This window comes from Manis javanica, chromosome 10, assembly GCF_040802235.1.
Source record: "Manis javanica isolate MJ-LG chromosome 10, MJ_LKY, whole genome shotgun sequence".
NCBI lineage: Eukaryota > Metazoa > Chordata > Mammalia > Pholidota > Manidae > Manis > Manis javanica.
The window spans coordinates 87,100,915-87,127,789 of NC_133165.1; the positions used below are offsets into that span (position 1 = coordinate 87,100,915).

Here is a 26,875-nt window from a genome sequence, read left to right on the forward strand (position 1 = left end):
ACCCCACAGTTCAGGGATGGGCCCCCTGCCTACGAGCATTAGCCGCTAGACAGCTCTTGCAGAAAGAAGCTCATAAACTGACATTCAGAGCGCCCCTTACCATTCTGTCCCCACATCACCTAAAAGATCTCTTAACCTACAAAAGTTTACAGACTCTCCCTCCCTCCAGACTCCTGACCTTACTGTCCTCTTTCCTCCAAAATCCTGTTCACCCCCTTTGCCATCCATACCCGAATCATGACTTTTTCCTCCTTTACTGCTCTCTTGCTTTTTTCCTCATTCCTATTGTCTTCCCCACCACCCCAGCCTCCTTTGTATGGCGATTCAAAGTCAGACAGACTTACACACAGCATCAAACAAAAGTTACTGCCCTCATTGCCACACCAGACTGCCCTCTGAAAAGCTGCTCTGAGCCTTTATACCTCCACTTTCCTCCCTCCACTGAAGTGTTCACTAGCAGCTACCCTTATTCTCCCTACCTCTGCTTCCTCTATGACCAAAAACAAGCCTATTGCAGGCGATGGCCAGATACCTACAGGAGATGTCCCTACTGGTCTTGCGCCATTCACTACATGGGTAACTCCCAGTACCCACAGTATTACTCCTCGAACCGTTTCATGAAATATCCCAATGGCTCATTCTCCTTATCAATCCCAGATCCCTGGGACTCTTGATGGGCTGCCAGAGTCACAGCCTCAGTTTACTAAGGGGGGTCCTCAACCCCCCACAGTACCCTTCATATCTCTCGAAAGTATGTTCCCTCTCATTCCCAGATCTCTCAAGTTGCATCAGATAGCAGACATTCTGAAAAAGTCATTATCCAAACTCTTAATAGTGCCTCTTCATCTTCTTATCCCCACCCCTCTTCCCATTTCTCCTACTCTTCATTACAGCTCATTCAGGACACCACCATCTTTCTCAACCACACCCTTAACACAGCCAATTGTTTCTTGTGCGCATCACTACAGCGCCCACTGCTGGCCGCCGTGCCCCTTAATATTTCCAACTACTCCTTCCATGCAGAAAGACAACCCCTCTGCCCCCTGGCAGACATACCCCTATGTGAACCAGAATACGCAGATAATCTCACCATCCACCACTGTGTAGGCCCAACTCCACCCCCTTCCAGCGCACTTCACTGCCTCTCTATCTACACCCCTACCTCCGGCTCTAAGACTTTTATGCAACCGGGACACTTCTTTTAGTGTAATGGCAGTCTTTTCAACTCACTGCCTCTCAACTCCGATACACCCTGCATTCTTGTCACCCTAATCCCACAGTTAACACTTTACAGCATGGCAGAATTCCTTGAGCTCCAACCTCCCTTGCCCTCGCGCACAAAAAGAGCTGCTTTCCTTCCCATCATGGTCAGTAGCTCTTTGATCACCTCAGCCATTGGGGCAGGGTTTTCGGGAGAAGCCTTGGGTCACTCTCTATAGGCAGTTAGAGATCTCAATGCCAAACTTGAGGGAGCCCTGACATCCACTGCCGATTCTCTAACCTCTCTCCAAAGACAGGTCACTTTGCTAGCTAAAGTCACCCTTCAAAACCGGCGGGCCCTAGATCTGCTTACAGCCGAGAAGGGCGGCACCTGCGTCTTCCTCTGGGAAGAGTGCTGCTATTACATCAACGAATCCGGCATTGTAGAAACTGACATTACCAAACTCACCGACCTTGCCTCCAGTCTCCACTCTGCTTCCAATTCCAACCCATTCTCGTCAATACTAACAAACCCCCTCCTCACCTGGCTCTGGCCCATTGCAGGCCCCATAATAATCATTCTTCTTGCCTGTCTCTTCTTACCCTGTATAATAAAGTTCACCAAATCCCAAGTCAGAAAAATCTCTAATCAAGCTTTCAACCAGCTTTTACTCAGGAACTACCAGCTTCTGGCCACAGAAGATCCCTCACCCTCACGTGACCTCCTCACCACACGCTGAGATGGACCCCTCTCTCCACTGGAAACTGTTCCTGGAAACAATAGCCGCAGACGCCTGGCTCCTGACACCCATATCCTCTTGGCCAACCTATGGTTACAGGGAACCTTCATTGATTTCCAACCTGAAGAAGTCCACATCTACTCGTCCTTACTGTGGGGAGTCCTATCAACCCTTTCCTCCCAATCCTCAAGCCCTCACTCCCTTCTCCGCCCCTGTTCAGCAGGAAGCAGCCAGAGAGAAAGCAACATCCACAAACCCATAGAGGAGAAAGGGGGGAATGAAGGGTCCCCACCAGTAAGATGGCAAACTTCCGGCTTCTCTTCGGGGTCCTCGGTTCCCGCCGGCGCCACCTGAAGCCCAATCACCTCTCGCCCCCCTCCCAATCCCAGCACCTAGCCAACAGCCACCAGCCCCGTAGAAGTGACACCTCAATCAATTCATGCCCCCTCCTATATAACCCAGCACCTTTCCCTAATAAAGCGGAACTCTCCGGTGAATTGCTGCTATGTGTCGCTCCTTTCCTTTCATAACCTAGGCAACTAATTTAGTATGCAGGCCCAGCCATAAACAACATATAGTAAAAGGCAGGAAGGATTCCATCTTAAAGATTGTATTTTAATAAACAGGAAGTTAAGAAGTAAGATTCTTAACTTACTTTAGCAAACAGACAAAAGTAGCAGTACTTATATCAGACAAAAGTGATTTCAAAGCAAATAAAGTACCAAGAAATAAAGGAGGATATTACATAATGATAAAGGGGTCAGTTCAACAAGAGGATATAACCATTATAAATATATGTGCTCCCAACATAGGAGCACCTAAATATGTAAAACAAATACTAACAGAATTAGAGGGGAAAATAAACTGCAACTCATTCATATTCAGAGATGTTAACATACCACTGACATCAATAAACAGATCAGTCAGACAGCAAATAAATAAGGAAACAGCCACTGAATAACACATTAGATCAAATGAACCTAACTGATATCTACAGAAAATTCCACTCAAAAGCAGCAGGATACACATTTTTCTCAAATGTGCATGGGATATTCTCTAGAACAGATCATATACTAGGCCACAAAAAGAGACTCAATAAATTTAAAAAAGACTGAAATTGTATCAAGCAACTTCTCAGACCACAATATGAAACGGCAGTAAATTACACAGAACAAAAACAAACACATGGAGGCTAAACAACATGCTTCTACATAACCAATAAATCAATGAACAAATCAAAACAAATCGAGCAATACATGGAATAAATGAAAACAAAAACTCAACAGCCCAAAATCTGTGGAACACCACAAAAGTGCTTCTAAGAGGGAAGTACATAGCAATATAGGCCTACCTGAGGAAACAAGAAAAATCCCAAATGAAGCCTAAACTCACAATTAAGGAAACTATGAAAAGAAAAACAAATGAAACCCAAAGTTAGAAGGAAGAATAACACTACAGAAAAAAATGAGTGAAACCAAGAGCTGGTTCTTTCAGAAGTCAAACAAAATAGAAAGACCTCTAGCCACACTTACCAAGAAAAAAAGAGAGAGGATTCAAACAAAATCAGAAATTAAGAAGTAATAGGCACAACAGATATGGTAGAAATATAAAGAATTATTAGATAATTCTATGAAAGATTATATGCCAATAAATTAGACAACCTAGAAATAATGGACAAATACCTAGAAAAACATAACCTTCCAAGAATGACCCAGGAAGAAATAGAAAATCTGAACAGACCAATTACCAATAATGAAATTGAACAGGTAATCAAAACCTACCAACAGACAAAACTGCAAAACCAGATGGCTTCATAGCTGAATTCTACCAAACATTTAAAGAAGAGCTAATACCCATCCTTCTTACAGTATTAGAAAATTTAGAAAAGGAGGGACTACTTCCAAACTCAGTTCTGTGAGAGAACACTCGAATAACAAAACCAGACAAAAACACTACACAAAAAGAAAATTTTAGAATGGTATCTGTGATGAACATACATGCAAAAGTCCTCAACAAAAGATTAGTAAAATAAATTCAAAAATGCATCAAAAGGACCATCCACCACAACCAAGGGGGATTTACTCCAGGGATGCAAGGATGGTATATCTGTAAATCAATCACTATAATACACCACATTAACAAAAAGAAGGATAAAAACCACATGACTGTTAGGGAAAAAAGATGGCAGTGTGAGAAGTGAGGCAGAAACCTCCTCCCAAAATCACATAAAACATGAAAATATAGCAAATACAAGTAACCCTGAAAAAGCAACCTGAAGGTTGCAAAACAGACTGCCTACATCTGGCGAAGAAGAGAAGACATCACAGAAAAAGGGAAAGTAGCAAAGCTGCAATCTGGTGGGATGCAATCTTTCCCCTCACCCCAGCTCACAGGTAGGAAGAAGAGGAACAGAGTGGGGAGGGAGCAGAAGCCCAGGACCACTGAACAACAAGCCCTGGATATCTGCTCTGGGAGCACAAACCCACATTACATTGTGCCATGGAGATTAGTGGAGTTGGAAAGCAAAGATGGGTGGAATACTTGGAGAGACTGAGACTCCAGCCATTTGTAAACAGATATGCACAACCAGCCCCCTGGGACAAAAGAAAGGCGGCCAGTTTGAAGTGTGAGAGGGGTGCTACAGGGGCAATGATTACACGGAGCTTTCTGCTCAGGAGAAAGTGCAGGTGGACAAAACCTTCCTAGCATGCTCAACTGAGCAGGTTGGGAAGTCTTAGGAGCTTCAGAAGCTCCATCCCCATGGCTGGCAGTGTACCCCAAGGCCCCCCACTGCAGTATGCAGCCTGCCTCTCCTTCCTCAGCAGGCTCCCACTCCCCTGCCACCCTGCCATTGAGCCAGACCTGCTGCAGGGTGGCCCCACCCATGGCAGCTACCAGGGCATAGCGTACTCTCCTTCCTGGACTCATGGCCCCCTGGCCCTGTCAATGGAGGCAGGCATTACAGCTGGGAAGGCAGGAAACCCTCCAAGCCAAGCTCTTTCCTCCCAACAGGTGCCAGTTCCACTTGTGTGTGACCCCCACCATTGCTGCAGCTGCATGGCAGCTCCAGAGAGTATTTTCCCTGCTCATGCAATCAGCTGACAGCCCACACAGCTTACTACAAACAAGGCAAAAGGCATACAACCACTGCTCGCCAGCAGCTGCGCTCATGCACAGGAAATTGACCTGGGCACCAGAGGGCGCCACCTACACAAAGTTATTGTTCCATAGGAAATGCTTAAAAAATGAAGCAGCAAAGGAATTTGGTCCAAACAAAATTACAAGAAAGAATGGAAGAAAGAGGGCTTAGTGAAACTGAAATCACCAATCACCTTGACAAATATATTTCAAAATAAAAGTCATAAACATGCTCACAGAACTATAGAAAAATATTCAAGATCTCAGGGAGAAATTTTGAAAAATACAGTATCTGAAATTAAACATACAATGCAGGGATTTAAAATCAGATTAGATGAGGTAGAGGAGAAGGTAAATGAAATAGAAACTAGAGAACAGAAATATAAAGAAGCTGAGGCACAGAGAGAAAAAAGGATCTCTAGGAATGAAAGAATATTGAGAACTGTGTGACCAATCCAAATGGAACAATATCTGCATTATAGGAGTACCGGAAGAAGAAGATAGAGACAAAGGGACAGAAAGTCTCTTTGAGGAAATAATTGCTGAAAAATTCCCCAATCTGGGCAAGGAAATAGTCATTCAGTTCATGAAAATGTAGGAATCCTAGAAGACAACTCCAAGACATAATAATTAAAATGGCAAAGATCAAGGACAAGAAGAGAGTATTGAAAGCAACCAGAGAGAGAAAAAGACCACTTAAAAAGAAACCAATCAGGCTATCAGCAGATTTCTCAGCAGAAACCATACAGGCCAGAAGGGAGTGGCATGATAGATATAATGCAATGAAACAGAAGGCCTCAAACCTAGAATACACTATCTGGCATGATTATCATTTAAATTTGAAGCAGGGATTAAACAATTTCCAGTTAAGCAAAAGTTGAGGGAATTCACCACCAACAAACCATATCTACAAGATATTTTTAACAGATGACTCTAGATGGAAATACTCCTAGGGCTAAATAGCTGTCACCAGCAAACATAAACCCACAGTAAAGGAAGTAGAACAATTAATTACTAAGCAAATGCAAAATTAAACCAACTACCCAAAAAGTTAGTCAAGGGATACACAAAAACTACAGAATTGACACTTAATATATAAAGAGTGGAGGAGGAAGAAGAAGAAGGAGAAGGGAAAAAAGAATCTTCAGACTGTGTTTGAAATAGAGTAATAAGCAATGTTTTTTAATTTTTAATTTTGGAATCATTAATGTACAATTACTTGAACAACATTATGGTTGCTAGACTCCCCCTATTATCAAGTCCCCCCCCACATACCCCATTACAGTCACTGTCCATCAGCATAGTAAGATGCTATAGAATCATTACTTGTCTTCTCTGTATACACTGCCTTTCCCATGTTCCCCCACCTGCTACATTATGTGTGCTAATCATAATGCCCCTTTTCACCCCTTATCCTTCCTTTCTCACCCATCCTCCCCAGTCCCTTTCCCTTTGGTAACTGTTAGTCCATTCGTGGTTCTGTGAGTCTGATGCTGTTTTATTCCTTCAGTTTTTTCTTTGTTGTTATACTCCACAGATAAGTGAAATCATTTGATACTTGTCTTTCTCTGCCTGCCTTATTTCACTGAGGATAATACCCTCTAGCTCCATCCATATTGTTGCAAATGGTAGGATTTATTTTCCTCTTATGGTTCAATAATATTCCATTGTGTATATGTGCCACATCTTCTTTATCCATTCATCTACTGACAGTCACTTAGGTTGCTTCCATTTCTTGGCTATTGTAAATAGTGCTGTGATAAACATAGGAGTGAAGATGTCTTTTTGAAACTGGGCTCCTGCATTCTTGTGTAAATTCCTAGGAGTGGAATTCCTGGGTCAAATGGTATTTCTATTTTTAGTTTTTTGAGGACTCTCCATACTTCATTCTGCAATGGTTGAACTAGTTTACATTCCTGCCAGCAGTATAGGAGGGATCGCCTTTCTCCACATCCTTGCCAACATTTGATGTTGTTTGCCTTTTGGATGTTGGCCATCCTAACTGGTGTGAGGTGGTATCTCTTTATGGTTTTAATTTGCATTTCTCTGATGCTTAGTGCTGTGGAGCATCTTTTCATGTGCCTGTTGCCCATCTGAATTTCTTCTTTGGAGAAGTGTCTGTTGAGATCCTCTGCCATTTTTTAATTGGATTATTTGCTTTTTGTTTGTTGAGGTACATGAGCTCTTTATATAATTTGGATGTCAACCCCTTATTGGATATGTCATTATGAATATATTCTCCAATACTGTAGGATGTCTTTTTGTTCTACTGATGGTGTCCTTTCCTGTACAGAAGCTTTTTTAGTTTGATACAGTCCTACTTGTTCATTTTTGCTTTTGTTTCCCTTGCCCGGGGAGATATGTTCATGAATAAGTTGCTCATGTTTATGTCCAAGAGATTTTTGCCTATGTTTTTTTCTAAGAAGTTTTATGGATTCATGACTTACATTCAGGTCTTTGATCCATTTTGAGTTTACTTTTGTGTATGGGGTTAAACAATGATTCAGTTTCATTCTTACATGTAGCTGTCCAGTTCTGCCAACACGAGCTGTTTAAGAGGCTGTGATTTCCCCATTGTATTTCTTTGGCTACTTAACTGACCATATATGTTTGGATTTATATCTTGGCTCTCTGTTCTGTTCCACTGGTCTATGGGTCTGTTCTTGTGCCAGTACCAAATTGTCTTGATTACTATGGCTCTGTAGTAAAGCTTGAAGTCAGGGAGCATAATTTCCCCCTGCTTTATTCTTCCTTCTCTGGATTGCTTTGGCTACTCAAGGTCTTTTGTGGTTCCATATGAATTTTAGAACTACTTGCTCTAGTTTATTGAAGAATGCTCTTGGTATTTTGATAAGGATTGCATTGAATCTGTAGATTGCTTTAGGCAGGATGGCCATTTTGACAATATTAATTCTTCCTACCCAAGAGCATGGGATGAATTTCCATTTATTAGTGTCCTCTTTAATTTCTCTTAAGAGTGCCCCATAGTTTTCAGGCTGTAGGTCTTTCACTTCCTTGGTTAGGTTTATTCCTAAGTATTTTATTCTTTTTGATGCAATTGTGAATGGAATTGTTTTCCTGATTTCTCTATCTGCAAGTTCATTGTTAGTGTGTAGGAATGCCACAGATTTCTGTGTATTAATTTTGTATCCCGCAACTTTGCTGAATTCAAATATTAGATCTATTAGTTTTGGATTGGACTCTTTAGGGTTTTTTATGTACAATACCATATCATCTGCAAACAGGGACAGTTTGACTTTTTCCTTGCTAATCTGGATGCCTTTTATTTCTTTGTGTTGTCTTATTGCCATGGCTAGGACCTCCAGAACTATGTTGAATAAAAATGGGGAGAGTGGGCCTCCTTGTCTTGTTCGCGATCTTAGGTGAAAAGCTTTCAGCTTCTCGATGTTAAGTATGATGTTGGCTGTGAGTTTGTCATACATGGCCTTTACTATGTTGAGGTCCTTGCCTTTATACCCATTTTGCTGAGAGTTTTTACCATGAATGGCTGCTGAATGTTGTCAAATACTTTCTCAGCATCTATGGAGATTATCATGTGGTTTTTGTCCTTTTTGTTGATGCAGTGGATGATGATGGATTTTTTAATGTTGTACCATCCTTGCATCTCTGGGATGAATTCCACTTGAACATGATGGATGACTTTTTCAAATGTATCTTTGAATTCCGTTTGCTAATATTTTTTTTTTGAGAGGGCATCTCTCATATTTATTGATCAAATGGTTGTTAACAACAATAAAATTCTGTATAGGGGAGTCAATGCTCAATGCACAATCCTCAATCCACCCCCAAGCCTGATTTTCATCAGTCTCCAATCTTCTGAAGCATAACGAACAAGTTCTTACATGGTGAACAAATTCTTACATAGTGAATAAGTTCTTACATGGTGAACAGTACAAGGGCAGTCATCACAGAAACTTTCGGTTTTGATCACTCATTATGAACTATAAACAATCAGGTCAAATATGAATATTTATTTGATTTTTATACTTGATTTATATGTGAATCCCATATTTCTCCCTTTATCATTATTATTATTATTATTATTATTATTATTATTATTATTATTTTAATAAAATGCTGAAGTGGTAGGTAGATGCAAGATAAAGGTAGAAAACATAGTTTAGTGTTGTAAGAGAGCAAATGTAGATGATCAGGTGTGTGCCTGTAGACTATGTGTTATATCCAAGCTAGACAAGGGCAATAATACATACACATATGCAGAAGATTTCTCTCAAAACAGGGGTGGTGAGGTTCTAAGCCTCACCTCTGTTGATCCCCAATTTCTCACCTGATGGCCCCCCTGCGACTGTGCCTGTCTTAGGTTGTTCCTCCCTTGAGGAATCTTACCCATCTCTGGCTAACCAGTCATCTTCCAGGGCCATACAGGGGAATGTAAAGTTGGTAAGTGAGAGAGAAGCCATATTGTTTGAAAAGCTTAGCTTTTTACTTCTTTGCAGATTTATGCCCTGTGGCTTCTTTGCCCAGCATTTGTCTTGAGGTATCTTTACCACTTGGAGGAGTTATGATACTTGGTGAATTCGATATGAGGCACGAATTCTATTTAAGGGTTGTACTTAGGAAGGAAGAAGAAAAGCTATAGAGGTAGCAGATGGAAGAAAACATGGGAAGATTATTTCTTTGACATATCTTCTTCTGGAGTAACTTAAGCATGTATAGGTTTTGAATTCCTAATTAAATTGTACACACACATTAACATAATAGGAATACAGTTGCATAACCAAAGCAGATCTATAATTACCAGCTATCTCCAGTGAAGCCAAGAAAACCAGTTAGGCACCCTAGGCATTTGTGAAAATTTGTCTCAGATATAATGGATATTGTCCAACTGTATTTGAACAGTCTGAGAGAAATGAGACAAATTAAAACAACCTATTCCTGGGAACTGATCACATCCCATATTGTCCTTTAACAGTAGATACTCTGTAGTTGTAAGATTCTGGAGCACTACAACTTGCACTTCTCCTAATTCTTGGCTGAGTTCCCACAGTATAGATCCAGTCAAATTTGTTGTTTTACTGTATGCACAGGCCAGCTTAGATATCTCCTTCATTCCAATGGCAAGTCCAGAAACCGGTGGGATAAATGCAGCTACACCTGCAGCATTGCCTGGATCTTTGTTGAGGTTTTTCGATGATCATCTTCTGGTATGTCTCTTCCAGAGAGTGCTGAAGTTGGAAGTTCTTCTTCATATCATATCTTAGTTCGTTTTCTGGGTAGCCAAATTAGGCTTTGATTCTCTGTATAAACACAAACAGACCCTTTCCCCACACTTTGATATGCCCTTTATACCATTGTGTAGAGAAAGGAATATTATCACAAAAGTGTACATCCATAGCCAATCCTCTGACACCCTTTAAGTGATCAAAATTAAGGATATTTAAAGGATGCATTAATCATTGATTTACAGTTAGTTTTATCCTATCAGGGAGTAATCCCCCTTCTCTTTCTTTCTTTTTTTTTTGTTATCTTTAATCTACACTTACATGAAGAATATTATGTTTACTAGGCTTCATTCTGCAATGGTTGAACTAGTTTACATTCCCCTAAAAACCCCTTTATCACTGTCCATCAGCATAGCAAAATGTTGTAGAATCACTATTTGTCTTCTCTGTCTTACATAGCCCTCCCCTTTCTCCCACCCCCCCTATGCATGCTAATCTTAATAACCCTCTTCTTCTTCCCCCCTCATTATCCCTCCCTACCCACCCATCCTCCCCAGTCCCTTTCCCTTTGGTACCTGTTAGTCCATTCTTGGGTTCTGTGATTCTGCTGCTATTTTGTTCCTTCAGTTTTTTTCTTTGTTCTTATACTCCACAGATGAGTGAAATCATTTGGTATTTCTCTTTCTCCACTTGGCTTATTTCACTGAGCATAATACCCTCCAGGTGATCCATGTTGCTGCAAATGGTAGGATTTGTCCTCTTATTATGGCTGAGTAGTATTCCATTGTGTATATGTACAACATCTTCTTTATCCAATCATCTACTGATGGATATTTAGGTTGCTTCCAATTCTTGGCTATATTATGCACCACATCTTCTTTATCCATTCATCTACCGATGGATATTTAGGTTGCTTCCAATTCTTGGCTATTGTAAATAGTGCTGCGATAAACATAGGGGTGCATTTGTCTTTCTCAAACTTGATTGCTGCGTTCTTAGGGTCAATTCCTAGGAGTGGAATTCCTGGGTCAAATGGTAAGTCTGTTTTGAGCATTTTGATGAACCTCCACACTGCTTTTCACAATGGTTGAACTAATTTACATTCCCACCAGCAGTGTAGGAGGGTTCCCCTTTCTCCACAGCCTTGCCAACATTTGTTGTTGTTTGTCTTTTGGATGGCAGCCATCCTTACTGGTGTGAGGTGATACCTCATTGTAGTTTTAATTTGCATTTCTCTGATAATTAGTGATGTGGAGCATCTTTTCATGTGTCTGTTGGCTATCTGTATTTCTTTTTTGGAGAACTGTTCAGATCCTCTGCCCATTTTTTAATTGGATTATTTGATTTTTGTTTGTTGAGGCTTGTGAGCTCTTTATATATTTTGGATGTCAACCCTTTATTGGATCTGTCATTTACAAATATATTTTCCCATACTGTAGGGCTCCTTTTTGTTCTACTAATGGTGTCTTTTGCTGTACAGAAGCTTTTCAGCTTAATATAGTCCCACTTGTTCATTTTTGCTGTTGTTTTTCTTGCCCAGGGAGATATGTTTAAGAAGAGGTCACTCATGTTTATGTCTAAGAGGTTTTTGCCTATGTTTTTTTCCACGAGTTTAAGGGTTTCATGACTTACATTCAGGTCTTTGATCCATTTTGAATTTACTTTTGTGTATGGGGTTAGACAATGGTCCAGTCTCATTCTCCTACATGTAGCTGTCCAGTTTTGCCAGCACCACCTGTTGAAGAGACTGTCATTTCGCCATTGTATGTCCATGGCTCCTTTATCAAGTATTAATTGACCATATATGTTTGGGTTAATGTCTGGAGTCTCTAGTCTGTTCCACTGGTCTGTGGCTCTGTTCTTGTGCCAGTACCAAATTGTCTTGATTACTATGGCTTTATAGTAGAGCTTGAAGTTGGGGAGTGAGATGCCCCCTACTTTATTCTTCTTTCTCAGGATTGCTTTGGCTATTCTGGGTCTTTGGTGTTTCCATATGAATTTTTGAATTATTTGTTCCAGTTCATTGAAGAATGTTGCTGGTAATTTGATAGGGATTGCATCAAATCTGTATATTGCTTTGGGCAGGATGGCCATTTTGACAATATTGATTCTTCCTATCCATGAGCATGGGATGAGTTTCCATTTGTTAGTGTCCCCTTTGATTTCTCTTAAGAATGACTTGTAGTTTTCAGAGTATAGGTCATTCACTTCTTTGGTTAGATTTATTCCTAGGTATATTAGTCTTTTTGATGCAATTGTGAATGGAATTGTTTTCCTGATTTCTCTTTCTATTGGTTCATTGTTAGTGTATAGGAAAGCTACAGATTTCTGTGTGTTAATTTTGTATCCTGCAACTTTGCTGTATTCTGGTATCAGTTCTAGTAGTTTTGGGTTGGAGGCTTTAGGGTTTTTTATGTACAATATCATGTCATTTGCAAATAGTGACAGTTTAACTTCTTCTTTACCAATCTGGGTTCCTTGTATTTCTTTGTTTTGTCTGATTGCTGTGGCTAGGACCTCCAGTACTATGTTAAATAGCAGTGGGAAGAGTGGGCATCCCTGTCTAGTTCCCGATCTCAGAGGAAAAGCTTTCAGCTTCTCGCTGTTCAGTATAATGTTGGCTGTGGGTTTATGATATATGGCCTTTATTATGTTGAGGTACTTGCCCTCTATTCCCATTTTGCAGAGAATTTTTATCATGAATGGATGTTGAATTTTATCAAATGCTTTTTCAGCATCTATGGAGATGATCATATGGTTTTTGTCTTTCTTTTTGTTGATGTGGTGGACGATGTTGATGGATTTTCGAATGTTGTACCATCCTTGCATCCCTGGGATGAATCCCACTTAGTCATGGTATATGATCCTTTTGATATACTTTTGAATTCTGTTTGCTAATATTTTATTAAGTATTTTTTCATCTACATTCAGCAGGGATATTGGTCTGTAATTTTGTTTTTTGGTGGGGTCTTTGCCTGGTTTTGGTATTAGGGTGATGTTGGCTTTATAGAATGAGTTTGGGAGTATTCCCTCCTCTTCTATTTTTTGGAGAACTTTAAGGAGAATGGGTATTATGTCTTCTCTGTGTGTCTGATAAAATTCTGAGGTAAATCCGTCTGGCCCGGGTGCTTTGTTCTTGGGTAGTTTTTTGATTACCCTTTCAATTTCTTTGCTCATAATTGGTTTGTTTAACTTTTGTGTTTCTTCCTTGGTCAGTCTTGGAAGGTTGTATTTTTCTAGGAAGTTGTCCATTTCTTCTATGCTTTCCAGCTTGTTGGCATATAGGTTTTCATAGTAGTCTTTAATAATTCTTTGTATTTCTGTGGAGTCTGTCGTGATTTTTCCATTCTCATTTCTGATTCTGTTGATTTGTGTTGATTCTCTTTTTCTATTAATAAGTTTGGCTAGAGGCTTATCTATTTTGTTTATTTTCTCAAAGAACCAGCTCTTGGTTTCATTGATTTTTGCTATTGTTTTATTCTTCTCAATTTTGTTTATTTCTTCTCTGATCTTTATTATGTCCCTCCTTCTGCTGACTTTAGGCCTCATTTGTTCTTCTTTTTGCAATTTCAATAATTGTGATGTTAAGACTATTCATTTGGGATTGTTCTTCGTACTTCAAGTGTGCCTGGATCACTAGATACTTTCCTTTTAGGATGGCTTTCGCTGCGTCTCACAGATTTTGGGGCTTTGTGTTGTTGTTGTCATTTGTTTCTATATATTCCTTGATCTCTATTTTAATTCGGTCATTGATCCGTTGATTATTTAGGAGCCTGTTGTTAAGCCTCCATGTGTTTATGTGCCTTTTTGTTTTCTTTGTAGAATTTATTTATACTTTTATACCTTTGTGGTCTGAAATATTGGTTGGTAGAATTTCAATATTTTGGATTTTGCTGAGGCTTTTTTTGTGGGCTAGTATGTGGTCTATTCTGGAGAATGTTCCATGTGCACTTGAGAAGAATGTATATCCTGTTGCTTTTGGATGTAGAGTTCTATAGATGTCTATTAGGTCCATCTGCTCTACTGTGTTGTTCAGTGCTTCCATGTCCTTACTTATTTTCTGCCCGGTGGATCTATCTTTTGGGGTGAGTGGTGTGTTGAAGTCTCCTAAAATGAATGCATTGCAGTCTATTTCCCCCTTTAGTTCTGTTAGTATTTGTTTCACAAATGCTGGTGCTCCTGTGTTGGGTGCATATATATTTAGAATGGTTATATCCTCTTGTTGGACTGAGCCCTTTATCATTATGTAGTGTCCTTCTTTATCTCTTGTTATTTTCTTTGTTTTGAAGTCTATTTTGTGTGATATTAGTACTGCAACCCCTGCTTTCTTCTCGCTGTTGTTTGCCTGAAATATGTTTTTCCATCCCTTGACTTTTAGTCTGTGCATGTCTTTGGGTTTGAAGTGAGTCTCTTGTAAGCAGCATATAGATGGGTCTTGTTTTTTTATCCATTCAGTAACTCTATGTCTTTTGGTTGGTGCATTCAAACCTTTTATATTTAGGGTGATTATCAATTGGATGTACTTATTGCCATTGGAGCCTTTAGATTCATGGTTACCAAAGGTTCAAGGGCAATTCTCTTACTATCTAAGTCTAATTTAACTCACTTCATGTGCTACTACAAACACAACCTAAAGGCTTTTTTTCCCCCCTTTTTCTTCTTCCTTCATTCTTTGTATTTTATGCATCATATTCTGTAGTCTTGTCTATTCCTTGGGTGACATCTATTGAGAGTTGGGAATACTTTCATCTATAGGAGTCCCTCCAAAATGCACTGTAGATGTGGTTTGTGAGAGGTAAATTCTCTCAGCTTTTGCTTATCTGAAAATTGTTTAATCCCTCTTTCAAATTTATATTTAAATGATAACCTTGCCGGGTAGAGTATATCATGCCACTCCCTTCTGGACTGTAAGGTTTCTGTTGAGAAGTCTGATGATAGCCTGATGGCTTTTCCTTTATATGTGATCTTTTTTCTCTCTCTAGCCTCTTTTAAAAGTCTTGTCTTTATCCTTCATCTTTTCCATTTTAATTATTATATGACTCAGTGTGTTATCATCCTTGGGTCCCTTGTGTTGGGAGATCTGTGCACCTCCATGGCTTGAGAGACTCCTTCCCCAGATTGGGGAAATTTTCAGCAATTACCTCCTCAATGACACTTTCTATCCCTTTTTCTTTCTCTTCTTCTTCTGGTACCCCTGTAATGCAAATAGTGTTCCATTTGGATTGGTCGCACACTTCTCTCAATATTCTTTCATTCTTAGAGATTCCTTTTTCTCTCTGTGCCTCAGCTTCTTTGTGTTCCTATTCTCTAATTTCTATTCCATTTACTGTCTCTTCTACTACATCTAATCTGCTTTTAAATCCCTCCATTGTATGTTCCATTTCAGATATGGGATTTCTTAATGTTTGAATCTCTGACTTAAATTTGTTCCTGGTTCTTGAATGTTTTTCTGTACCTCCATAAGCAAGTTTATAATTTTTGTTTTTAACTGTCTTTCAGGAATTTTGTTAAGTTTCATTTGGCCCTTTTCCTGGGGTTTGTGAGACTTTGGTCTGAAGCATGTTCTTTTGATGTTTCATATTTCTGTGTGGTGCCCACTAGTGCCCAGAAGCTCCAGTCTCTGGAGTTGCTCAGCTCCTAGAGTGAGGTTGGGGGTTGTAGGGGAGCAGAGCTGGTGCCTTGGGGGAGAGGAAAGATTTGTTTCCTGATTCCCATCTGCAGTGCCTGTCTCCAGTGTCAGAGCCAGTGGGATAAGCACACAGGTTTAAGCCTCTGTGTTTTGTTTCTCTAGTTATTGTAGGTGGGGCCTCCCTCTGGCTGGCCTGATGCCAGCATAGTGACTGCCAGTTTGTGAACTAGAGCCGGCAGGCTAGGAGAAAGGTGCAGCAGGCTGTGTGTCACAGTGTGGGGCCTCAGAGCAGAGTAGGCAGCCAGGGGGATGGAGTGCCTGAAGCTCCTCAAAGTTCCCAACCTGCTGGCAGAGCATGCCCAGACAACCTTGTCTAGCTTCCTTCTCCCATGCAGCAAGCTCCTTGCAAACCCCACTCCTTCAGCAGCCCTCTGCTGCTAGGAAGCCTCTGACTGCCTGCCTTTCATCTGACACAGAGCGGCCGGATGTGGATTCCCTCTTCCACAAACGGCCAGAATCTCAGTCTTTCAAGCATTCCACCTGTCTGAGCTTCCCAATATCCAGAGTCCCACACAATATAGGCTTCTACTTACAAAGCAGATATCCAGGGTTTGGTGTTCAGCAGTCCCAGGCTTCCACCCTTTCCCTGCTCCATTTCTCTTCCTCCCGCTGGTGAGCTGGGGTGGGGGAAGGGCTTGGGTCTCACAGGATTAAGGCTTTTGTACATTACCCTGTTTCATGAGATCTGCTCTGTTCGTGAGGTCTGTATGTAGTCTGGTTCAGCCTTCTTTCTTGTTACTCTTTTAGGGTTAGTTGTATTATTTAACTATATTTTTGTACTATTTGTGGTTTTGGGAGGAGTTCTCCTTCTCACCTCTCATGCCGCCATCTTGAATCCTGTCTGAGTAATTAGCTATTTAAGATAGACTGTTAGATAATAAGGAAGCTGCCCTTGAACCTTTGGTAACTACAAATCTAATGCCTACAATGGCAGTAAGTACATATCTATCAATAATCACCCTAAATGTGAATGGACTGAATGCACCAATGAAAAGACATAGAGTTGCAGAATAGATAAAAAAATGAGACCCATCTATGTGCTGCTTAGAAGCCACTCCTTTTAAACCCAAAGACATACACAGACTAAATGTGAAGGGATGGAAAAAGATATTTCATGCAAATAAGAAGGAAAAAAGCAGGAGTAGCAATACTTATATCAGACAAAATAGATTTCAAAACAAAGAAAGTAAGGAGACAAAGAAGGACATTATATAATGGTAAAGGAGTCAATCCAATAAGAGGATGTAACCAGTATAAATATATATGCACCCAATATAGGAGCACCTAAATATGTGAAACTAATACTAACAGAATTGGAGGGGAAAACAGAATGCAGCACATTCATTTTAGGAGACTTCAACACACCACTCACACCAAAAGACAGATCAACCAGACAGAAAATAAGTAAGGAGAAAGAGGCACTGAACAATCCTCTAGAACAGACGGATCTAACAGACATCTACAGAACACTCCCAAAAACAGAATACACATTCTTCTCAAGTGTACATGGAATGTTTTCCAGAATAGATCACATACTAGGTCACAAAAAGAGCCTTCATAAATTCGAAAGATTAAAATTGTGCCAACAAGCTTTTAGACCACAAAGGTATGAAACTAGAAATAAACTGTCAAACAAAAAAGCTCACAAACACATGGAGGCTTAACAATATGCTCTAATTAATGAATGGATCAGTGACCATTTTAAAAGAGATCACACAATATATGGAGACAAATGAAGACAACTCAATACCCTAAAACCTTTGGGATGCAGTGAAGGCAGTTTTAAGAGGAAAATATATAGCAATACAGGCTTACCTCATGAAGCAAGAATAATCCCAAATGAACAGTCTAAACTCAAAATTAAGGAAACTAGAAAAAGAAGAACAAATAAGGCCCAAAGTCAGTAGAAGGAGGGACATAATAAAGACAAGAGTAGAAATAAATAAAATTGAGAAGAATAAAACAATAGAAAGAATCAATGAAACCAGGAGCTAGTTCTTTGAGAAAATAAAATAGATAAATCCCTAGCCAGACTTATTACAAAAAAAAGAGAGTGTACACACATAAACAGAATCAGAAATGAAAAAGGCAAAATCACTACAGACACCATGGAAAACAAAGAATTATGAGAGACTACTATGAAAAATTGTATGTCAACAAATTGGATAACCTAGAAGAAATGGACAACTTTGTAGAAAAATACAACCTTCCAAGACTGACCCAGAAAGAAACAGAGTATCTTAACAGACCAATTACCAGCAATGAAATCAAACTGGTAATAAAAAAATTACCTAAGAACAAAACTCCTGGCACAGATGGCTTCATATCTGAATTTTATGAAACATTTAAAGAAGAGCTAATACTCATTCTCCTTAAAGTTTTCCAAAAATTAAAAGAGGAGGGAATACTTCCAAACTCATTCTCTGAGGTCAGCATCACTCTAGTACCAAAACCAAACAAAGACATTATGTAAAAAGAAATTACATACAAAAATCCCCGATGAACATAGGTGCAAAAATCCTCAACAAAATATTAGCAAACTGAATTCAATACATCAAGAAGATCATGCATCATGACCAAGTCAGATATATTCCAGAGATGTAAGTATGATACAATATTTGAAAATCAATTAAACATACACCACATCAACAAAAAGGACAGAAAACACACAATCATCTCCATAGAGGCTGAGAAAGCTTTGATGAAATTCAACATCCATTCATGATAAAAACTCTCAACAAAATGAGTACAGAGGGTAAGGACCTCAACATAATAAAGGCCATATATAACAAGCCCACAGCCAACATCATACTTAAAAGCAAAAAGCTGAAAGCTTTTCCTCTACATCTGGAGCAAGACAAGGTTGCCCACTCTCACTACTTTTATTCAACATAGTGCTGGATGTCCTAGCCACAGCAATCAGACAACACAAAGTAATAAAAATCATCTAAATTGGTAAGAAAGAAGTTAAACTTATCATTTGTATGACAAGATATTGTACATAGAAAACCCTAAATACTCCACCAAAAAACTGTTAGATATAATATCTGAATTCAGCAAAGTTGAAGGATACAAAATTAATACACAGAAATCTGTTGCATTCCTATATACTAAAAATGAATTAGCAGAAAGAGAAATCAGGGAAATAACTCCATTTACAATGGCATCAAAAAGAATAAAATACCTAGGAACAAAACTATCCAAGGAGGTGAAAGACCTGTACCCTGAAAACTACAAGACACTCATGAGAGAAATTAGACAGAAATAAATGGAAATACATCCCACACTCATGAATAGGAATTAATATTGTACTGGCACAAGCACACACCCATAGATCAATGGGACAGAATAGAGAGCCCAGATACAAACCCACACATACACGGCCAATTAATATATGATAAAGGAGCCATGGATATACAATGGAGAAAAGACAGCTTCTTCAAAAACTGGTGTTGGCAAAACTGGGCTGCTACGTGTATGAGAATGAAACTGGATTGTTGTGTAACTCCATACACAAAAGAAAACTCGAAATGGATCAAAGACCTGAATGTAAGTCATGAAACCATAAAACTCTTAGACGAAAATATAGGCAAAAATCTCTTGAATATAAACATGAGCAACTTTTTCCTGAACACATCTCCTCAGGCAAGGGAAACAAAAGCAAAAATGAACAAATGGGACTACATCAAACAAAAAAGCTTCTGTACAGCCAAGGGCACCATCAGCAGAACAAAAAGGAATCCTACAATATGGGAGAATATATTCATAAATGAGTTATCTGATAAGGGGTTAACATGCAAAATATATAAGGAATTCATATGCCTTAACACCGAAAAAGCAAGTAATCTGATTAAAAAATGGGCAAAGGATCTGAACAGACACTTCTCCAAAGAAGAAATTTGGATGGCCTAACAGACACATGAAAAGATGCTCCACATTGCTAATCATCAGGGAAATGCAAATTAAAACCACACTGAGATATCACCTCACACCAGTTAGGATGGCAAACATCCAAAAGACAAGAAACAACAAATGCTGGAGAGATGCAGAGAAAGGGGAAAACCCTGCACTTGGTGGGAATGTAAATTAGTTCAACCATTGTGGAAAGCAATATGGAGGTTTCTCAAAAAATTAACAATAGAAACATCAGTCGACCCAGTAATGCCACTTCTAGGAATTTACCTGAAGAAAACAAAATCCTTGTTTTGAAAAGATGTATCAACCTTGTGTTTATTGCTGCATTATTTACAATAGCCACAACGTGGAAGCATCCTAAGTGTCCATCAGTAGATGAATGGATAAAGAATATGTACATATACACAATTGAATATTAGCTATAAAAAAGAACAAAATATTACCATTTGCAATAACACGGATGGACCTCAAAGGTATTATGCTCAGTGAAATAAACCAGGTGGAGAAAGATATGATTTCATTTATTTGTGTAATATAAAAAACAAAAGAAAACAAAATGAATAAAATAGCAGTAGACTCATAGACACTGAGAAGTGACTTGTGGTTACCATGGGGAGTATTGGGATGGGTGGGTTAAGAGGAGGGTGAGAGGCATAAAACAGCACAAAAAATTTCAATCGTAATATTAGTTGGTCACAGGGATGGTAGTACAGCATGGAGAATATAGCCAATGACTCTTTAACATCTTCCTATATTGATAGACAGGAGCTGCATTAGTGGGGGTGAGATTTAATAATATGGGTAACTGTTGACCTACTATGTTATACACTTGAAACCAATATAAGATTGTGTATCAATGATACTTCAGAAAAAGAAAAGAACTTCATATAATCAAATTAGTCAATACTGACAGCAATACTCTAAGTATTAATAATTGTCCAAACTCTTGTTCCAGAAAAAAAGTAAAAATAGAAATACCAATCAACCCAGTAATGTCACTTCTAGGAATTTACCTGAAGAAACAAAATCCCTGTTTCCAAAAGATAAATGCACCCCTGGGTTTATTGCTGCATTATTTACAATAGCCAAGGTGTGGAAGCACCCTAAGTGTCCATCAATAGATGAATGGGTAAAGAAGATGTACATATACACAGCGGATAAGTAACTACTAAGTTATGGGTAAGTAATTACCAAGTAACAGGATGATATTTGAAAGAAAGTCGGTCTTAAATCGCAAGGTCTATAGTCTACTGGTCTGTGGTAGTGGAGAGAAATGTTGTATAACTGAATTCTGGTTAGTGGAATAAGTGAACTAAGCTACCTGACTAGAAATGCAGACCTAAAGAGCAATCAGGACATACCTTTGAAGTGGAATGCAAGACCTTCCCCTCTAATGGCGTGAATATATTTTAGAAGAGTTTTTTTTAGTATTAACATTCAGGGCTATCAGGTGAATATGAATGCTCAGAATAAATAGGAAAAGACTAATACATTATGTTGATTTCTGTACAAGCATTACCAACTAATTCCTTATAAGACGGTCAGTGGATAATCTAGGGTCTCTTTCAAGAAAGAACAGTCAATATCCCCTCAGTGTTGCTCGCAAATCTGTAAAACAGTGTTTTACCCTTTGAGTGTTAAACTACTAATGATCCCTAAGGGAGTTAATAGATGGAAAACTCATGCTTTCTTTCAGTAAAAACCTGAAATTAGGTTAAAACAAAGCAGAACAACAATCTCAAAACATTTGGTTTTAGCTGGTTGAACATACACAAGAAAGATGAGAAAATTATTTCTCAGCTTCATGGGTTCTCCAAAGTTGATTCTTAGTAGATACTAATTTGGTCAACATTTTCTTGATAATATTAATAACTCATTCTATACTTTGGTCATTGTAAAGTTTATTCTAGGTCGGCGACCCTCTTTTCCCGCCTTGCTTGTCAGTCACCTCTCCTCACAATTAATCTGGAAGGTCCAAGGAATGCAAACTTTTAGCATGGGCTTCAAGAAAATAAAGTTCCAAAAGCAGGTTAAAGTGCTGCAAAAATGTCACATCATAAATTTCTAAATAAAAAGTGCATTATTTTGAAAAAAAAAAGTACATTATTTTGGGGTATCTGCACTGCAGTTCTCTTGGCATAGGAAAGGAAGTACTGATATGAAGTAAACTATTATAATTAACATTTAAATAATAAGAAAATGCTTATTTCTCCAAATAGACTTTGAGAACCAGAAACAAGATGTTAATTTGAAAAATGATAAACAGACAAGTGTTTTTGAGTAAAATAAAGTGTAACTTAAAAGGAAAGAGTTCTGATTAATAAAAAGTAGCTTTTGTTTTAATTACAAGCTCTTTATTATTCGGCACTATATACATAAAGTATATTTTTAATTTTATATATAAACTCTAGGAAGGTATTCCAAATTCAAAATTATGATTACAAAGTAAAAGAGGGCACATCAAGGAAGCATGTGATTTAGTACCAAATTTACAATTACATATCTAGTAAGTCACAACTCTTTTATTCCAAAAATGTCCACATAGGAACTCTAACATGGATACTTACTAATCAAAAGAATAAATGATTTTCATTATATACAACATGGAAAGGGATGCAATACAAAGTAAACATTCTTCAGAATTTCTCTATGGAATAGCTAGTAATACAATAGAACCTAGAGCTGCAAGGATCTGTCCCAGTAGAATATTTATATTAAATATGCCTTTATTGCTTGCCTGGTAGAGATGATCTGTCAGCCATTTTTGATAGAAGGATGGCCCACAATAGACACCAGGAAAATTTTTTCAACCGCAGCCATATCCATAACTGGTAATTCCCATTACAAAAAATTGTTTCTGGTCTGGTAAGTAGCACATTAATGGTCCACCACTATCACCCTATTTAAAAAGTCCCAAAATAGCCTTAGTTACTTCTAGATGTCTTTATACAACAGCAAATCTGGAATGAATCTATCATAATCACATTAAACATAATTTACATAAATATATACTTTCAATATTATCTTCAAGTTTTAGAGATCTATAGAGTTTCAGTTTTACTCCAACTTAAACTGGAGGTATTTGTCTGGCCTGGTATTTAGAAGAACTATATAGCTGGTAGATAAACTTTCATCTGAATAGTTTTGAACCAGAATACTATAAACCAAATTGTTTGCATTTTTTAGTATAATTACTCAGGAGAAATATAATTTAAAAGTGTACTTCTAGTAGAATACTATTAGAATACTTCTGCCTAATGCCATGTGTGAAAAGTATAATTTTAAGATATAAGAGGGATTCTTTTAGGTGTGTGTATGGTTTGCTAGCTAATGGAGAGGAGTAAACTGGCATCTTGCAAGAGATGGCATCTTTCTAAGTGTTGACAGTGGCTGGTGCAGGATAGCAGGAATAAATAGGGCTAAGCCTCTCAATAGTATTATAAATCACAAATGTCTGTCATAGTTCCTATAAGGCTGTCAATGTACCAAAACATAACCAAGGACTACTAATCTCTCAAAACAAGGACACTGAGATAACTCTTCCAGTATCTAAAGGTTAAGGATCGTGTTCCTAAAGTGTTTTCAAATTCTCTATATAAGATAGGCACTGAATAATTATTTTTTGACAATAAGTGCATTTCAATTTAATTAGATTCTTTACTATTTTACTCACCAAGATTTTTAAGGGAAAGGACACAGGAAAAATAAGCCCTGAGTTGCAGAAATCAGAAGGAGTAGGAAAAGATCAGAGCATGGGGTACTGTTTGGGAGTGAAGTGCTGGTAAATTTAGAAGTAGGAAAGACAAGGAATAAAGAAAGATTCAAAAGCACAAGAGCCAAAACAAAAACAGAGATAAATTTGACTTCATAAAAAATAAAAAGGTTTTGTGCTACAAATAATGACATCAGGAAAGTGAAAAGACAGTCCACAGAAGGGGAGAAAATATTTGCTGACCATATATCTGGTAAGGGACCTGTATTCAGAATATGTAAAGAATGTTAATGACTCAATAAATAAAAGATAAATAACAATTTTAAAATGGGCAAAGGATCTAAATAGACATTTTACCAAAGCGGATACACAAATGGCCAATAAGCTTAGCATCAAAGATGCTTAACATCATTAGTCATCAGAGAGATGTACATTAAAACCACAAGGAGATACCACTTCACACCTGCAAGGGTGGCTATAATCTAAAAGACAGACAATACAAATGCTGGCAAGGATATGGGGATATCGGAGTGCTCACACATTGCTGGTGAGAAGGTAAAATGGCGCAGTCACTTTGGAATATAGTTTAGCAGTTCTTCAAAATGTTTGATATTGACTTGGCAATTCTACCTCTAGGTGGAATTTTGAAGAGAAATGAAAACATATGTCCACACAAAATATTATACTTGAGTGTTTATGATAACATTGTTTGTAATAGACCTGAAGTGTAAATAGCTCACATGTTCATCAACCACTGAATGGATGAATAAAATGTGGCATGTCCATTCAATGGTATATTATTCAGCAATAAAATTAGTAAAGTATTAATACATGCTACAGTGTGGACGAACCTTAAAAATCTAGTAATAAGTGAAAGAAGCAATAATAAAAGACCACATATTGAATGATTCCATTCCCATGATATTTCCCTTAGTAGATGAATCTACAGAGACTAGTGTTTTCCTAGGGCTGGAGGTGGATGGGAGGAAAATGGGAAGTAACTTACAATGAGTAGAGATTTGTTTTGGAGTTGAAAAAAGCATTCTAAAACTGGATTATGATCATGGGTATACTATCCATAAATATACTAAAAGCCCATTGAATTGTATACTTAATTTTTTTAGTATTGATGAATTTATTTTTAATATTCATTGATACATCTTAATAACTGGTTATATTCTCAGTGCCACTGTGCACATCTCTCATTAACTTGTTTTAAATTCTCTCATTCCCCCACAGATGAAACTATCCTGTTTGGATCCCTGGATGCCTTACTTTTTTTATCATTCACCTGAACTTTCAGGTAGGCAAATACTCTAATTTCAAATTCCACACTGAAACTAAAACCAAACAAAATAAACTATTGTGTACCAACAACCCAACTGAGAACTATTTCTTCTGAAGCCACCAGGACTTTTCAGTTACACATGATTATGGATAGGAAGTTTAGAAGGTTTACATAAAATCCAGAGTGTTTTTATTAACAACCAAAACCAAAGGGTAATATTGCCATTTCCCTATAAAGCTTCATCCTCTCCTAAAGTTTATTTTCCTCCATCCATTTCCCCATTTCTCCTTTCTGAACTCTTTCTCTTAAACAAAAGTTAGAAAAGCATAATTTGCAAGGTCAAATTCCATTGAGTTGTTATATACTTTAAAGGATGAACTGTATATATATGTGTATATATATATATAAAACTCAATAAAGGTGGTAATTAAAAGATTCAAGACAGATTTTGCCTATTGCTGGCTATGACTGTAGAAACTAAGGAAACAGGAAAACAAGAGGATTTGGATTGTTGGAATAGTTAAAAAGCAGAAAAAGGAATTTAGCACTTTTAGACTTGAATTATGCCTTCACAGAAAGTGATCAAAGGCCTGTTCAGGTTCCCATCTGGCTTTAGAAAATATTTCTAAGGAAAATTACTTGGTCTTACCCTGCAAGTATCAAAAACTCCATCTTCATCACCTGCACAAAAGGAAGTGCTAGGAATTATGTTTCCATAACTCTTCTCAGAATTACAAATGTTTCGAGAAATATAATGTACTTCTGCTTCCTGTAACATATTTGTAACATTACCTGTTAACAACAAAAAAATCAATTATTTTGGAGGACAGGCATTTTGACAGTGATATAAAATGTTCGTGTTGAATAGGTTTTCTTTCCAAAATGACTGATTCAACAATTATGTAAAATGGTATTCATATGTGTATGTACGTGTATATATGCCAAGGAAGATTGTGGAAGGATGTTCACCAAAATGTTAATGACAGGTGCCTCCAGATGATAGGAATTTCAGGTTATTTTTAGTGTTATTGTCATGTATGTCTTGAAGGTCTCACAAAACGACCTATTGTTTTTACAAAATAAAGCTGTATAAAAATTGTTGAGGACTAAAGAGGTAAATGTTAGGTCTATCTTTCTTATGTTGCAAATAATTTTTATTATATTTTCTAATGATTCTAAGTCTTGAAGGATGGTGAACATGACAATAAAACATTCATAATTCTTATACTCCCCTGACTTCTCTGCTAATTCCTGAACATAAAGTGGTTCTTTGCTACAGAAAAGATAGGAAAATATAAGACAACACTTCAGGAACCATTGAAGAACACATTATTGTAAGATTTATCCATAGAAAACCTGCTCTAACAGCTTCTGATCCCATCAGTCTGTCTGACTTGCAGCTGTTATGGGTGATAGCTGAATCTGTGGTGTGCCCCACATCTTCCCTAACTTTTCTAGTAAGAGACTCTGTCCCCTTGGCTGCAGATGAGTGGATGACTCAGTGTTCCATTCACAGAATTCCATTCTCCTGATGACACTCATTGCTCTCAGGGTGACTACATTTGGTATAAGTCTAGTCAGTTAAAACACTTCTCCAGCAGTCTTTTTAACTGGAGCTGCCAGAGAAGAACCTTTCACACCATAGTCACGTGTCTGTTTAGATGTAAGTCCAAAGCAGCCTGCGGCCATAATTCCAGCCTCCTGAGAACAAGCAGCCTGAGAAAGTAAGTCAACACGCAGAGAATAGGAATAGGAAACAGAAATGTAGTGGATCCCAGGTGCGTTCAGATTCCTGGATCGAGCCTTCCTAGAGGCCAGACACATTCTGCCCTTTATTTGGGAACCATTTCAAGTAATACTGGGTACCTAGAAGAGAATTAATACTAGGTACCTAGAAGAGAATATATGTACCATACAAGTTATAGAATAAAGTAACCAAATGAAGACCTGTGAACTTACTGCCCAATTTATGAATCTGAACAGTTCTAA

At 38.1% G+C, this 26,875-nt stretch overlaps 1 protein-coding gene across 1 annotated transcript in view; it reads right to left on the reverse strand.

The window, feature by feature from the left end:
* Nucleotides 1–22,251: 22,251 nt before the first annotated feature.
* The window catches only part of TMPRSS12 (transmembrane serine protease 12), a 29,942-nt gene continuing 25,318 nt past the window's right edge, over nt 22,252–26,875 (reverse strand). Inside the window, 2 exon segments of the mRNA XM_017663683.2 lie at nt 22,252–22,785; nt 25,536–25,678. Coding sequence (XP_017519172.2) covers nt 22,534–22,785; nt 25,536–25,678 — 395 coding nt within the window. The 3' untranslated portion in view covers nt 22,252–22,533.